General features: G+C 63.1%; 1 protein-coding gene across 3 annotated transcripts in view; it reads right to left on the reverse strand.

Moving 5' to 3' along the window:
• Positions 1-14661, reverse strand: part of HDAC5 (histone deacetylase 5) — a 43747-nt gene that overhangs the window by 7336 nt on the left and 21750 nt on the right. For 2 of the 3 annotated variants that reach the window (XM_029075164.2, XM_029075163.2), the window contains 12 exons: positions 12151-12401; positions 11404-11548; positions 11028-11142; positions 10695-10825; positions 10344-10475; positions 9990-10102; positions 9234-9362; positions 8731-8953; positions 7700-7932; positions 7220-7549; positions 1980-2154; positions 278-411 (listed from right to left, as the gene is read on the reverse strand). In XM_029075164.2, coding sequence (XP_028930997.1) covers positions 278-411; positions 1980-2154; positions 7220-7549; positions 7700-7932; positions 8731-8953; positions 9234-9362; positions 9990-10102; positions 10344-10475; positions 10695-10825; positions 11028-11142; positions 11404-11548; positions 12151-12401 — 2111 coding nt within the window. The remainder of the gene's footprint in view (positions 1-277; positions 412-1979; positions 2155-7219; positions 7550-7699; positions 7933-8730; positions 8954-9233; positions 9363-9989; positions 10103-10343; positions 10476-10694; positions 10826-11027; positions 11143-11403; positions 11549-12150; positions 12402-14661) is intronic. The other variant, XM_039913448.1, reaches the window with a different exon arrangement.

Below are 14661 nucleotides of genomic sequence, written 5' to 3' on the forward strand. Positions count from 1 at the left end.
TCCCTTCTGCGTCACCCTTGCACTTGAATTTGCCCCCCTTTATTCACCCCCACCCCCCACCCCCGCAGCACTCACGTCCATATCCGTAATTTATTTATATTAACGGGGTGTCTGCCCCTCTAGACCGTGAGCTCCCCGTGGGCAAGAAACGTGCCCACCAGCTCTGTTGCGTCGTACTCTCCCGGGCGCTCAGTACGGCGCTCTGCACACGGTAAGCGCTCGGTCGATCCCACGGATCGGCCGAGGAGCGACGGGGCAGGGGGGTGTGGGGACTCACCTCGCACTTGCTGAGGAGCCCGGTCTCCTGCAGCCGGGACCAGATGCTCTGGATGCGGCCGGCGTGCTCCGGGTGGATGTGGGTGTTTCCGCACATGCACTGGTGCTTCAGCATGAAGGTGTCATACACCACCCCTGAGGGCGGGAGGGGAGCGGAGAGGAGAGATGGGATGGGCAGCCCTGACGCCCCCAGCCACCCCTGCGCCCTGTTATTCATAATAATAATAACAACCTTGGTATTTGTTAAGCGCTTACCATTTGCAGAGCACTGTTCTAAGCGCTGGGTTGGTACCAAGTAATTAGGGTGTCCCACATAATAATAATGTTAATAATGTTGGTATTTGTTAAGCGCTTACTATGTGCCGAGCACCGTTCTAAGCGCTGGGGGAGACACAGGGGAATCAGGTTGTCAGTAGTGAAGTGACTTGCCCACAGTCACTCAGCTGACAATAATAATGTTGGTATTTGTTAAGCGCTTACTACGTGCAGAGCAGTGTTCTAAGCGCTGGGGTGGATACAGGGTCATCAGGTTGTCCCACGTGAGGCTCCCAGTCTTCATCCCCATTTTACAGATGAGGGAACTGAGGCCCAGAGAAGTGAAGTGACTTGCCCACAGTCACACAGCTGACAAGCGGCAGATCCGCGATTCGAACCCATGACCTCTAACTCCCAAGCCCAGGCTCCTTCCACTGAACCATGCTGCTTCTCCCAACCCTAACCCTATATTCTCACCTGTCTCCCGCTCTAGACTGTCAGCTTCGTGGGCAGGGAGCGTGTCTGTTTGTTGTTATATTGTGCTGTCCCGAGCGCTCAGTACAGTGCTCGGCATGTAGTAAGTGCTCAATCAACACAACTGATTGACTGACCAACCCCGTCCCTCTCCCCCTTGCTAAGCAGCCACACCACAACTCTGGGCTGTGGTTGGTACCCACCAGGAATAATGATGATAATAATTATAGTACTTGTTAAGCACTTATTAATGTTCAAGCACTGTATTAAGCGCTGGGGTGGGTACTGCAAAGAGTCCGGGCTCGGGAGTCAGAGGTCATGAGTTCTAATCCTAGCTCCGCCGCTTGTCAGTTGTGTGACTTTGGGTAAGTCACTTCACTTCTCTGCGCCTCAGGTACCTCGTCTGTAAAATGGGGATCAAGACCGGGAGCCCCACGTGGGACCACCTGATCACCTTGTATGCCCCCAGCGCTTAGTACAGTGCCTTATACATAGTAAGCTTTCAACAAATCGCTTCACTTCTCTGGGCCTCAGTGACCTCATCTGGAAAATGGGGATGAAGACTCCGAGCCCCACATGGGACAGGGACTGTGTCCAATCCGATTTGCTTGTATCCACCCCAGCGCTTAGTTCAGTGCCTGGAACGTAGTAAGCAATTAACAAATACCATAATTATAACTTTTAGATCTAAGTGGCGGAGCCGGGATTAGTAGCCAGGTGCTTCTGACTCCCGGGCCTGGGCTCTCCCTACTAGGCCATGCTGCTTCTCAGGGCCGACTACTTCCGTTTCGCTGTCCGTCTCCCCCGATTAGACTGCGAGCCCGCTGCTGGGCAGGGAGCGTCTCTACCTGTTGCCCAACTGACCGTTTCCAAGCGCTCAGTACAGTGCTCTGCACGCAGTCAGGGCTCGGTAAATTCGATGGGATGAATGAATGAGAAGGGCTGGGGGTGGGGAAGGAGGAGGGGATGCCCACCTGTGGTAAAGAGGTGTTTGACGGGCAGGTCGGGCGCAGTCTTGGCGGCGACGGCGGCTGCGGGGGCGGCGGGCGAGGACTGGGTACGGCCCAGGGCCGGGTGGGGCACCGCCGCCAGGCTCAGCGGAGGCTGGAACACCTGCAGCGGCTGCAGCGGCTGGACGTCGACGAACACCTGGAACGGTCGGGGGGGGGGGGGCGAGACGGGGCGCGGGGTTGGGGACGGAGGAGACGCGGCCCCCTGAGTCCCCTCAGATCTCAGTCCCTCCCTGGTTGCGGGGAGGGGGAGGCTGAGGGGCGGAACCCGGGCAGAGGCTTCCTGGGGTGGGGGGAGAGGCTGAGGGGGCACAGTCAGGGCGGCAGGGCAGCATCTCCCTGGCAGAGGGGGCGGAGGGGCAGAGCCGGGACAGCAGCTTCGTGGAGGGGGCAGGGAGAAAAGCGGCGTGGCGCAGTGGAGAGAGCCCGGGGTTAGGAGTCGGAGGTCATGGGTTCGAATCCCGGCTCCGCCCCTTGTCAGCTGCGTGACTGTGGGCAGGTCACTTCACTTCTCTGGGCCTCAGTGACCTCACCTGTCAAATGGGGATGAAGACTGGGAGCCTCACGTGGGGCAATCTGATGACCCCGTATCTCCCCCAGCGCTTAGAACGGTGCTCGGCACATAGTGAGCGCTTAACAAATACCAAAATTATTATTATTATATTATTATTATTATTATATTATTATATATTATTATTATTATTGTATTATTATGGTGGAGAAGCAGCGTGGCTCAGTGGAAAGAGCACGGGCTTTGGAGTCAGGGCTCATGAGTTCGAATCCCAGCTCTGCCACTTGTCGGCTGTGTGACTGTGGGCAAGTCACTTAACTTCTCCGTGCCTCAGTTCCCTCATCTGTAAAATGGGGATTAAGACTGTGAGCCCCACGTGGGACAACCTGATTCCCCTATGTCAACCCCAGCGCTTAGAACAGTGCTCGGCACATAGTAAGCGCTTAACAAATACCAACATTATTATTATTATTATTATTATTATTAAGCCCAGATCCACCACTTGTCAGCTGTGTGACTTTGGGTAGGACACTTCACTTCTCGATGCCTCAGTGACCTCATCTGTCAAATGGGGAGGAAGACTGGGAGCCTCACGTGGGGCAATCTGGTGACCCCGTATCTCCCCCAGCGCTTAGAACGGTGCTCGGCCCATAGTAAGCGCTTAACAAATAGCAACGTTATGGTAACGAGGACAGCGGCTCCCTGGGGTGGGGCTGAGGGGCGGGGCTGGGGCAGTAGCGGCCCCGCCCACCGGGCTGAGTGGGCGGGGTTAGAACGGCAGCTCCGGCCAATCCCGGGAGGGCAAGTGGGCGGAGCCAGGGGCTCCCTCAGGGAGCGGGGTCACGGCTCCGGGAAGCCCCGCCCACATGGCTGAGGGGGCGGGGGCAGGACGTCTTAGGGGGCTCCGTCCAATCCGGGTGGGGCAAGTGGGCGGAGCCAGGGCATCCTCAGGCGGTGGGGGGCGGGCCCAGGGCAGAGGCCCCGCCCACCGGGCAGAGTGGGCGGGGTCGGAACCGCAGTCGGGGGGGGAGGGGTCCCGTTCCATCCAGAAGGAGTAAGTGGGCGGAGCCAGGGCTCCCTCAAACAGAGGGGGCCAGGGCGGTGCCACGGGGCTGAGTGGGCGGGGCTAGAATGGGAGTCTGGGGGCACCATCCAATCCGGAGGGGGCAAGTGGGCGGAGCCAGGGCAGAGCCCCGCCCACAGGGCCGAGTGGGCGGGATCGGGACGGCAGTCGGGGGGGGGGGTCCCGTCCAATCCGGAGGGGGCAAGTGGGCGGAGCCAAGGCTTCCTCAGAGGGGGCCGCCCCTCCCCTCGTCCTGGCGGCCCCTGCGCGCGCCCCTCTGACTAGGCGGGCGCGCGGGGCTGAGTCAGGCCGCGGGGGGAGGGGAAGGGAAGGGGGGAGGGCGGTCCTGAGGTAACCGTCTGGGAGCGGCGGCGCTGAGGAGGGGGCGGGCGGGATGAGTCAGGCCGGCAGGGAGGGAGGCGGGCGGGCGGGCGGGCAGGCAGTCAGTCAGGCCGCCCGCCCGCCCGGCCCCCCTGCGGGCCCCAGTGAATGGAGCGGCGGTGGCGGGCAAACAGTAGTAACGGCGGCGGGGGCGTGTGTACACGCGCGCGCAGGCGCACACAGTCGGGCCGCCCCTCCCCCCCTCCAAGCCCTCGCACCCTCCCCTTCCCAGCCTCCCCCGAGGCCCATCTAATAAATAAGTGGTGCTATTTGTTAAGCGCTGACTCTCTGCCCAGCACTGTTCTAAGCGCTGGGGTAGATACAGGGTAATCAGGTGGTCCCACATGAGGCTCGCAGTTAAGCCCCATTTGACAGATGAGGTCCCTGAGGCCCAGAGAAGTGAAGTGACTGGCCCACAGTCACCCAGCTGACGAGTGGCCGAGCCGGGATTCGAACCCACGACCTCTGACTCCAAAGCCCGTGCTCTTTCCACTGCGCCACGCCCGTTTTCATCCCCCATTTTCCAGATGAGGTCACTGAGGCCCAGAGAAGTGAAGTGACTCGCCCAAAGTCACACCGTTGGCAAGCGGGGGGGAGGCGGGATTCGAACCCATGACCTCTGACTCCCAAGCCCGGGCTCTTTCCACTGCGCCACACGGCATTCGCGAAGCCCGCACTAGAATAATGTCGGTATTGGGTGAGCGCGGCCTCTGTGCAGAGCGCCGTTCTAATAATGTTGGTGTTTGTTCAGCGCTTACGATGCGCAGAGCACTGTTCTAAGCGCTGGGGTAGACACAGGGGAATCAGGTTGTCCCACGTGGGGCCCACGGTCTTAATCCCCATTTTACAGATGAGGGAACTGAGGCGCAGAGAAGTGAAGTGACTCGCCCACAGTCACCCAGCTGACAAGTGGCCGAGCTGGGACTCGAACCCATGATCTCTGACTCCAAAGCCCGTGCTCTTTCCACTGAGCCACGCTGCTTCAGAGGCAGGGTCATCGGGCGGTCCCCCGTGGGGCTCCCAGTCTTCATCCCCATTTGACAGATGAGGTCCCTGAGGCCCAGTGAAGTGACTGGCCCACAGCCACCCAGCTGACAAGTGGCAGAGCCGGGATCCGAACCCATGACCTCTGACGCCCAAGCCCATGCTGCTTCCGCTGAGCCACGCCGCTTAGTACAGTGCTCTGCACAGAGCACTCAAATGCTCCTGAATGAATGCCTGGCAAGCCCAGGCTCTTTCCACTGGGCTACGCTGCTTCTCTCCTCCAAGAGGCCTTCCCAGACTGAGCCCCGCTTTTCCTCATCTCCCGCTCCCTTCTGCGTCGCCCTGGCGCGCTCCTCCTTGCTCTTATTAATATTCACGATGATGGTACTTGTTAAAACGCTTGCTAGGTGCCAAGCGCTGTTCTAAGCGCAGGGGCAGACAAGAAGTAATCAAGCTGTCGCACGTAGGGCTCGCAGTCTCAATCCCCGTTTTACAGATGAGGCCACTGAGGCCCAGAGAAGCAGCGTGGCTTTGTGGAAAGAGGCCGGGCTTGGAAGTCAGAGGTCGTGGGTTCGAATCCCGGCTCCGCCACTTATCAGCTGTGTGACCTTGGGCACGTCACTTGGCTTCTCTGGTGCCTCAGTGACCTCATCTGGAAAACGGGGATGGAGACTGTGAGCCCCACGTGGGACGACCTGATGACCTTCTATCTACCCCAGCGATTGGAACAGCGCTTGGCCCACTGTAAGCGCTTCACAAATAACATCATTAAGCGACCTGCACAAGGTCACACGGCAGACAAGTGGCGGAGCCAGGATCCTCTGACTCCCAAACCCGTGCTCTCTCCACTAAGCCACGCTGCTTCTCTCCTCTTGCTGTCCCAGCATTTACGTAACTATCTTTCATCTTATTTATTGGTATTTCTGTCTGCCTCCCCTGCTCCAGACTGTGAGCTGATTGTTTATTGTTGTACTGTGCTTTCCCAAGCGCTTAGTACAGTGCTCTGCACACAATAAGCGCTTAATAAATGACCGAATGAATAAATGGCGCACGCGGGTAGGCGGATGGGCACCCTCAGGTAGACGATCACATACACGTGTACAGCCAAAGAGGAGCGCGTATGCGGGCGGACAAGCACCTACATGTGGAGTAGCAAGTCACTTCTCTGGGCCTCAGTTCCCTCAACTGTAAAATGGGGATTAATAATTATAAAAATAAAAAAGATTATGGTATCTATTAAGTGCTTACTTTGCCAGGCACTGTATTAACAGCTGGGGTGGATACCGGCAAACTGAGTTGGACACAGTCCCCGTCCCACGTGGGGCTCATCGTCTCAATTGCCATCTTACAGAAGAGGTCACTGAGGCCCAGAGAAGTGACTTGCCCCAGGTCACAGAGGAGGTGGGATTAGAACCCATGACCTTCTGACTCCTAGGCCCCATGCTCTATCCACTACACTATGCTGCTACTCTTTAAACAGAGCGTGAGCCCCCATGTGAGACACGGGCTGTGACCCACCTCATTAGCTCGTATCGACCTAGCGCTTAGGACAGTGCCTGGCACATAGTAAGCGCTTAACAAATACCATTTAAAAAAAAAAGCACACAGGCCCTGATGCCCTCAGACATACACAAGCACATGCAATGAAAAACACACACGTGCACAAGAAGGCACGGTCACACCCACATAATATGTCAGTCTCTCCCACTCTAGACTGTAAACTCGTGGGCAGGGAATGTGTCTATTGTACTGTACTCTCCCAAGCACTGAGCACAGCGCTTTGCACACAGTAAGGGATCAATAAATACGATCTAATGAATGCTGCTCAGACGCACATACTGGCAGATTGACCTGCAGGCACCCAATCACACACTGACCAATTAATTAACCTCCTACAATAACAATTCCGGTATTTTCCATAGCGCTTACTGTGTGCCAAGCGCTGTTCTGAGCGCAGGGGTAGATGCAAGGTAATCGGGCCGTCCCACGCGAGGCTCACAGTCTTAATCCCCATTTTACGGTGGAGGTAACAGAGGCCCAGAGGAGTGAAGTGGCTTGGCCAAGGTCACAGGGCAGGGAAGTGGCGGAGCGGGGATCGGAACCCGGGTTCTCCGACCCCCGAGCCCGGGCTCCTTCCACTAAGCCAAGCCGCTTCTCCTCCCCGTCCCCGGTCTCCCCGTTCTTCCCAAAGGCAGAGAGGAGCGTGACGGGGAGGGCGGAAGTGAAGATGGCGGGGATGAGGAGGCGAGGCCCCGGGGGAATCACCTGCTTGTATCCCCCGGCGGGCTCCTCCAGCTCGGGCCTCTCCTCGGCCCTGCTCTCCGCGTCCTGGTCCTTCACCTGGATACAGCAGTCCTCTTCCTCCTCCTCTCCCCCGTCCCCCTCCGCCGCCGCCTCGTCTTCCTCCTCTTCCTCCTCCTCCTCCTCCTCCTCCTCGAGGTCCCCCTGGGTGCTCTGGCTCTCGGGCGAGCCGTCCCCGGGTGCCGGCGGCGCCCCCTCCCCAAGCGGGGCCTCCTGCTGCTCGGTCAGCTCCTCCTCCGTCTCTTCGGGGTGCGAGAGCGGCTGCCGGGTCAGGTCCCCCGCCTTGGTGATCATCTGCACGGCCCCGCGCGGGGCGAGGGCCCGGTCACCCGGCTGCGGGCCCTCTCCCGGCCCCAGTCCGGCCCTCCCCCCCGGTCCCTCCCCGGGGGCAGCGCGGCGTCCGCTCCGGCCGGCAGGTTCCCCCCTTCCTCCCACGGCGCCCACCTTGCCCAGCTGCAGCTGCTGCTTCTCCAGGAAGTGCTGGTGCTGCTGCTGGTGCTGCTGCTGGTGCTGCTGCTGCTGCTGCAGGACCAGCTGCTGCAGGGCCTGGGGGCTCTGGGGCAGCGGGGACGACTGGGTCCGGCTCAGGGGACGGTGGCGGGGCAGCTGGCCCACCGTCCGCATGCTGGTGGCCATCCGCTCGCCCGCCACCAGCGGAGACTGACCGTGGAGGGGCACTGCGGGGGGGAAGAGGGGCCGGGGGCATCAGGCTCTTCGGCCCGCCCCACCCCCGGCCCCCTCGGCTGCACGAGGGGCCTAGGGGGGAGTGGAGGTCCAAGCCCTGCTGAGCGCTCACCTCCTCCGGGAGGCCTTCCCAGACTGAGCCCTTTCCCTCTGCTCCCCCTCCGCTCTTCCCCCTTCCCCTGGGCACCGTGCTCATTTGTATCTATTATTTATTACCCTATTTATTTTGTTAATGAGGTGTACATCTCCTTGATTCTATTTAGCATGATGATGATGTCTTTTTGTTCTGTTCTGTTCTGCTTTGCCGTCTCCCGCGTTTAGACTGTAAGCCCGTCCAGGACTGTCTCTAGCTGTCGCCCGACTGTCCATTCCAAGCGCTTAGTACAGTGCTCTGCACATAGTAAGCGCTCAGTAACTACTACCGAATGAACGAAGGGGACAGAATTGGGGGCCAACGGAGAGCGAACTCCCATCGGCTTGAGGGTGGGCAGCCCATTCATTTGTTCGATCGTATGTACTGAGCGCTTACTGGGTGCAAAGCGCTGTACTGAGCACTTGGGAGAGGACGGTAGAACAGTAAGCAGACACGGGCGCCCAGCACCCGGCCTCGCTCGCCTTGGGGTCGGGGGTCCCAGCGAACGGGGGGCAAAAACCCCTGGGACAGACAAGCTCCCAGGAATCGGGGGACAAAAGAGTTGGAGGGAGGCGGGACGGGCCTCGGGGGTCAGGGGTCCCCGGAAGGGGCTCCCCGGGCGGGAGGAAGGAGAGGGGTGCGGGGGGTGAGGGCTCACCGGCGATAAGGGTGCTTTGCTGCCGGGCCTGTTCCAGGAGGAGGACGTGCTGCAGCAGCGAGGCGTGCCCGTGGGGGTTGGCGTCGCCCTCCAGTGCCACCCCCAAGAGGCAGCCGGGGATGGACGACGTGCTCACGAACTTGCCCGTCAGCGCGCCCCCCTGCCGCAGGGACTGGATGGCCTGGCGCTCCGCCTCCTGCTGGGCCGTCAGCTTTGGGGAGGCCTGTGGGGGCGGCGGGAGGGAAAGAGGGAGCGGCGAGTCGGGGGGGGGGGGGAGGCTGGCCGGGGGTGGGGGGCGGGGGCGGAGGCCAGCCGGCGGGCAGGGAGGGCGAGGGGTTCCGTCCGTCCGCCCGCCCCCAGTCCCGGCCCAGAGCCCTGGGAGACGAGCCCAGAGACGCTCCCTCCCCGCCTCCCCGTCTTCCGTGGGGCCCGGATCCGGCCGGGGGTCGCCCCGGGGTGGTCCCGGGGGGGGGGGGGACGGGGGTGGGTGGAGGTACACTCACGGCGGGAAGGTGCGAGTTGGTGACGGTGGCCTGCAGGCCCAGGGAGATGTTGGGCAGGGACGGGGACGTGTACAGGCTGAACTGGCTGGAGGAGCCGTCCAGAGGCAGGGCCCGGTGCTGGGGGACCATCTGGCAGACAGACAGGTCCGCCGTGAGAAGCTCCGGTGAAGAGGGGGAAGGGGCGGGGGTCTCCCCGAGGGCCACGAGGCAGCCCCCCCGGTCTCCGTCCCTCCCCGGGAGCCCCGGAGGAAGGGTGGGAAGATACCCAGGGCAGCGGGCGGAGAGATGCCAAGAGGAAAGCGGAGGGCAGCAGGCGGGTAGGTAATAATAAGAACGATAACCGGGGTGTCCGTTAAGCGTTTACCGTACTAAGCGCTGGGAGGGACACGGGCAAATCGGGTCGGACACAGTCCCTGTCCCATCTGGGGCTTCGAGTCTCAATCCTCATTTTACGGAGGAGGTCACCGGGGCCCAGAGAACTGAGGTGACTTGCCCGAGGCCACCCGGCAGACAAGGGACGGAGCCGGGATTAGCACCCAGGTCCTTCCGACTCCCGGGCCCGGGCTCTAAGCGTTAAGCCACGGAGACGTCAAGAGGAAAGCAGAGGGCGGAAGGTGGGCCCGGGGCGGCCGGCGGCCGGAGAGCCCGGCCGCCCTGGGAGGAGCCAGACTGCGGGCCGTGGAAGGGCGAGGGTCGGGGGGGCCGGGGGGAGGGGAGGCGGGAGGTTGTCCGGCCGGCGGGCGGGCGGGCGGCTACCTCGGTGGGGATGTTGGGGACGGAGCCCGTGAAGCCGTTCTCGGCGATGGCGTGGTTGGAGCTGTTGGGGGAGCTGGGGCCGGAGCCGGGAGCGCTGTTGCACACCGACGACACTGGGCGGGGAGGGGAGGGAGGGAGGCAGGCCCGGGGAGACCCAGGTCAGCCCGTCGCCCTCCAGCCCTCCTTCCCCCCGCCTCCGCCCGGCCTCCGCCGGACCCGGGCCGGACCGGTGCCCGCGGGGCGGCGTCACCGGCTCCGGGGCCTTCCCGCCAGCTCCCTGACCGGGAGGGGCGACGACGGCGAGTCCCGGCCCCGGCCCTCCCGGCGGCCCCCCGCCCCGGTCGGATGGGGCACCTGTGATTTCGATGGCTCTCTTCTTGAAGGCGCTGATGACGGTCCCATCTTTCCTGCGCAGGAGGGGGCTGCTCCTGCGCTCGGCCACCTTCTGCTTTAGCCGCGAGCGCACCTTCAGGTTCGGTTCGGAGGCTGCGGGCCGGGACCGGGGGCGGGACCGGGGGCGGGGGCACACACAGCTCAGATCCCACCCGCCCTCCTCCCCTCTTCCCACCGGAAGAGCGGCGCCCGGTGGGGGCCCCCCCGCCCACGGCCCCTCCGGACCCCAACCCCTCCCGGCCGCCCCCGCCCCAGGTCGTCGGCCCCCCGCCGCCGCACACCCCCGGGGGGCCGGCGGTCTCTCTCTCTCACCTGTTTTGCGGAGGGGGAAGTCGTCCCGGCTGTCATAGGGCCCAAGGAGGGGCAGCTTGTAGGAAGGGGGGGTTCCAGGGGGGCCGCTCTGGGGGGGGGAACTCTGGTCCAACGAGGCATGGTGGGCTCCCCTGAGGTGGGTCAGGGCGGATCAGGGCCCGCGGAGGCGGAGCGGGACCCCGCCTCCTCTTCCCCTGGAGGACCCCACCGCCTCTCCCGCTGACCGGACACTCCCCCCGCTCCCATCCCGCCCTCATTTACCCCCCCGGGCTCCGACCCCTCTCCCTGGGGCCGCCCCCCGGGGCCCCGCCCCCCCACCCCCGGGGTCCCTACCAGCATTTGGGGTGCTGCGGGAGGGAATGGTTGAGGCCGCCCGGCGGGGGCTCCTTCGACTTGCTCAGCAGGAACTCCTGGAGCTTCAGCTTCACCTCGGTGCTGGCGATGGCGCCTGCGGCGGGGGGCGGGACAGAGCTGGGGTGGGGAGGGGGGACCCCGGGACCCTCCCGTCTCCCGGCCCGCCCCCCCCCGGGGAACCGCCGGGAGGGGCGACTGGACGAACCCGGGCCTCGGGCGCCGCCCGGGCACCGCCCGTGGGCGGCAGAGACGGGAGGGATCGGCCTCCAGGAGGTCAGCAAGGAGGAGGGGTGGGATGGGGGGGCGGGAGCCCTGGGCTGGGGGGGTCGGGGGGGGGTCCCAGCCCACCACTCACTCTCTTTGCTCTTCTCCTTGTTGCGGAGGATGAGGAGCTGCTGTTCCAGGCGCTGCTTGTCCAGCTCTTCCTGCCGCTGCTGCTCCCTCTGCCGCTGCTGCTCCAGCTCCTGCTGCCTCTTGGCCACCAGCATCTCCTGCTGCTGCTGGGGAGGGGGAGGCGGGACGGGCCCTCAGGGGACGGGGCCAAGGGGGTCCAGGGGTGGACCACCGGGGAGGCCACCGGGGGGCTGGGGGTGGGCCATGCTAACGAGCCACCGGGGGGACGGTCAGGAGGGGCTGCTGAAGGGGTCTTGGGGGGGCAGGACACCAGGAGGGGTCACAGGGAAGCACGAGGGGGACCTCGGGTGCGGGCCAGAAGGGGACCGGGGGGGGGGGGGGCTGCCGGGGGGACCCGGGGACAGGCCATGGGTGAGGGGGTGGAGGGGCATCATCATCATCATAATGATGCTATTTGTTAATCGCTCATTACGTGCCAAACACCGTTCTAAGCGCCGGGGCAGATACAAGGTAATGGGGCCGTCCCCCGTGGGGCTCACGGTCTTCATCCCCGTTCTACACGCCAGGTAACTGAGGCACGGAGAGGTTAAGGGACTTGTCCAGGGTCTCACAGCAGACAAGTGACGGAGCGGGGATCGGAACCCCCGTCCGCCGACTCCCAAGCTCTTGCCCCCGGGCCACGCCGGCTCCGGGGACCCCGGGCGGTTCGGGGACGGGCCGGGGCCGGCGGGCCGGCGGGAGCTCCCACCTTGAGGTGCTTCTGGAGCTGGACTTCGTGCTGCCGGGTCAGGTGGTCGTGCTGCTTCTGGAACTCGGCGAAGAGGAGCTGCTTCTGGAGCTGCTGCTGCTGCTTCAGGGCCAGGAGTTCCTGCTGCAGCTGCTGCTCGCGCAGCGCCGGGTCCACCGCCGGCCCCGCCGCCGGGCCCGACCCCTGGGGCTCCGCGCCGCCGGGGCTGCCCCCGCCCCCGCCCGGCATGGCCCCCGGCTTCACCTCCACCGCTGCGGGGGAGACGCAAGTCAGCGCTCACGGGGCCCCCGCTAGCCCGAAATCCCATTATTATTACTCTCTCACTCCCTTCTGGGATAACTGTGGTGTTTATTAAGTGCTTACTGATAACGATGACGGCGTTTGTTAAGCGCTTACTATGTGCCAAGCACTCTAAGCGCTGGGGGGGATACGAGGCGATCGGGCGGTCCCACGTGGGGCTCCCGGTCTTTATCCCCATTTTCCAGCTGAGGTCACTGAGGCCCAGAGAAGCGAAGGGACTTGCCCAAGGTCACGCAGCTGACGAGCGGCGGAGCCGGGATCAGAACCCACGACCTCCCAAGCGCGGGCTCTTTCCGCGGAGCCACGCTGCTTCTCTGTACTCGGTGCCAAGCACTGTGCTAAGCGCAAAGAGAAGCAGCGTGGCCTAGGGGCAAGAGCCCGGGCTTGGGAGTCAGAGGTCGTGGGTTTTAATCCCGGCGCCGCCACCTGTCTGCTGTGTGACCTTGGGCAAGCCACTTCACTTCTCCGTGCCTCTCTTACCTCGTCTGGAAAATGGGGATGAAGACTGTGAGCCCCACGTGGGATATCCTGCTTGCCTTGTATCTGCCCCCGTGCTCAGAACGGTGCTGGGCACATAGTAAGCGCTTAACAGATACCATCGTCATTATTACTGGGGTGGTAACTGAGGCCGAGCGAAGTAAAATGACTTGCTCAAGGTCACGCGGCAGACACGTGGCGGAGTCGGGATTAGAACCCATGACCTCCTGACTTCCGGGCCCGGGCTCTATCCACCGCGCCATCCCGCTTCCCTTCCGTGTCGCCCGTGCACTTGAACTTGCCCCTTTTATCCCCCCCCAGCCCCTCAGCCCTCATGTCCATATCCCTCGTTTATTTATATTCACGACCTGCCTCCCCCTCCAGACTGTAGGCTCCCTGTGGGCAGCAACCAGTCTATCATCTTTGCTCTACCGTAATAACGGTGATAATTATGGTATCTGTTAAGTGCCAGGCACCGTACTAGGCGCCGGGGTGGAGCCAGGAAGATCAGGTTGGACACAGTCCCCGTCCCGCCTGGCGCTCACAGTCTCAATCCCCATTTTCCAGGTGAGGTCACCGAGGCCCGGAGAAGTGAAGTGACTCGCCCGAGATCACGCAGCAGACGGGTGGCTGAGCCGGGATGAGAACCCGTGACCTTCCGACTCCCAGGCCCTCGCTCCATCCACCAGGCTCCTTCTCCGCTTCTCTGTTCCTAGTACGGCACCCGGTAAGCGCTCGATAAACAGCACTGACGGCTTGATCGTCGAGTGCCGGCGTGGCCGCAGGATGATCAACGCGGCACGTGTCTGTTTATTGTGACACTGCGCTCTCTCAAGCCCTCGGCGCAGTGCTCCGCACACGGCGAACGCTCAGTAGATAGGATGACTGACGCAGGCCCCGTCCTACGGGGCCTGAGATGGAGAGAGACTAGGGACCCTCTCCCCGTTTTACGGGCGAGGACGTAGAGGCCCAGAGAAGTGAACCGACAGTCCCAAGCCACATCCGATCGCTGGGTGATATTTATGGAGTGCTTATTCTGTGCGGAGCACTGTCCTAAGCGCTCGGGAGAGTTCCCTACGACCCTATAACCGACACATTCCCCGCCCACAACGAGCTCACCGTCTAGAGGGGGAGACGGTAACGTAAAGATACGACACGGGTGCTGGGAAAACCAAAGCCCAGACCGGGCCCTTCCCCCTCTTCCTCCCCCACCCCCAACTGCGCGCCGAGCACTGTACTAACCGCTGGGCACAGCGATAAACGGTGGCGTTCCGCGATTCGGGCTGAGACGCAGATGACGGAAACCGGTCTGGGGAGACGGGGCAGGGGGACGAGGGGCTGGCTGGAGGAGACGGAGCCCCCCCACCGTCCCCAGGTCGGGTGAGGGGTCCGCAGCCCGGGGCGGGGGGCCGCGGCGGGGCTGGGCCGGATTGGGGAGGGGAGGAAACAAGGAGACAGAACCGGCTTCCTCCCCTGGATTATCTCCTTTCAACAGTTTTATTGTAATTACACTGCAAACACCCGCTAAATATAGACCGGGCCCAACAGCAGCTGTGCGGAGTGAGGAAAGAGGGGGAGACCGCAGCAGCGGGGGAGGGGAGGGGAGAGGATAAACGAGGGGAGCGGGGTTCGTCTCCCGAGCGTCGCCGGGCCCCGGCTCCCTCCTTTCCCCTCCTCGGAAACCTCCCTTCGCCCGCGCAATCGGGCCAGGCCCCTCGCTTCAACGCTCGCCCC

Source organism: Ornithorhynchus anatinus, chromosome 11 (assembly GCF_004115215.2).
Source record: "Ornithorhynchus anatinus isolate Pmale09 chromosome 11, mOrnAna1.pri.v4, whole genome shotgun sequence".
NCBI classification, from domain to species: Eukaryota; Metazoa; Chordata; class Mammalia; order Monotremata; family Ornithorhynchidae; genus Ornithorhynchus; species Ornithorhynchus anatinus.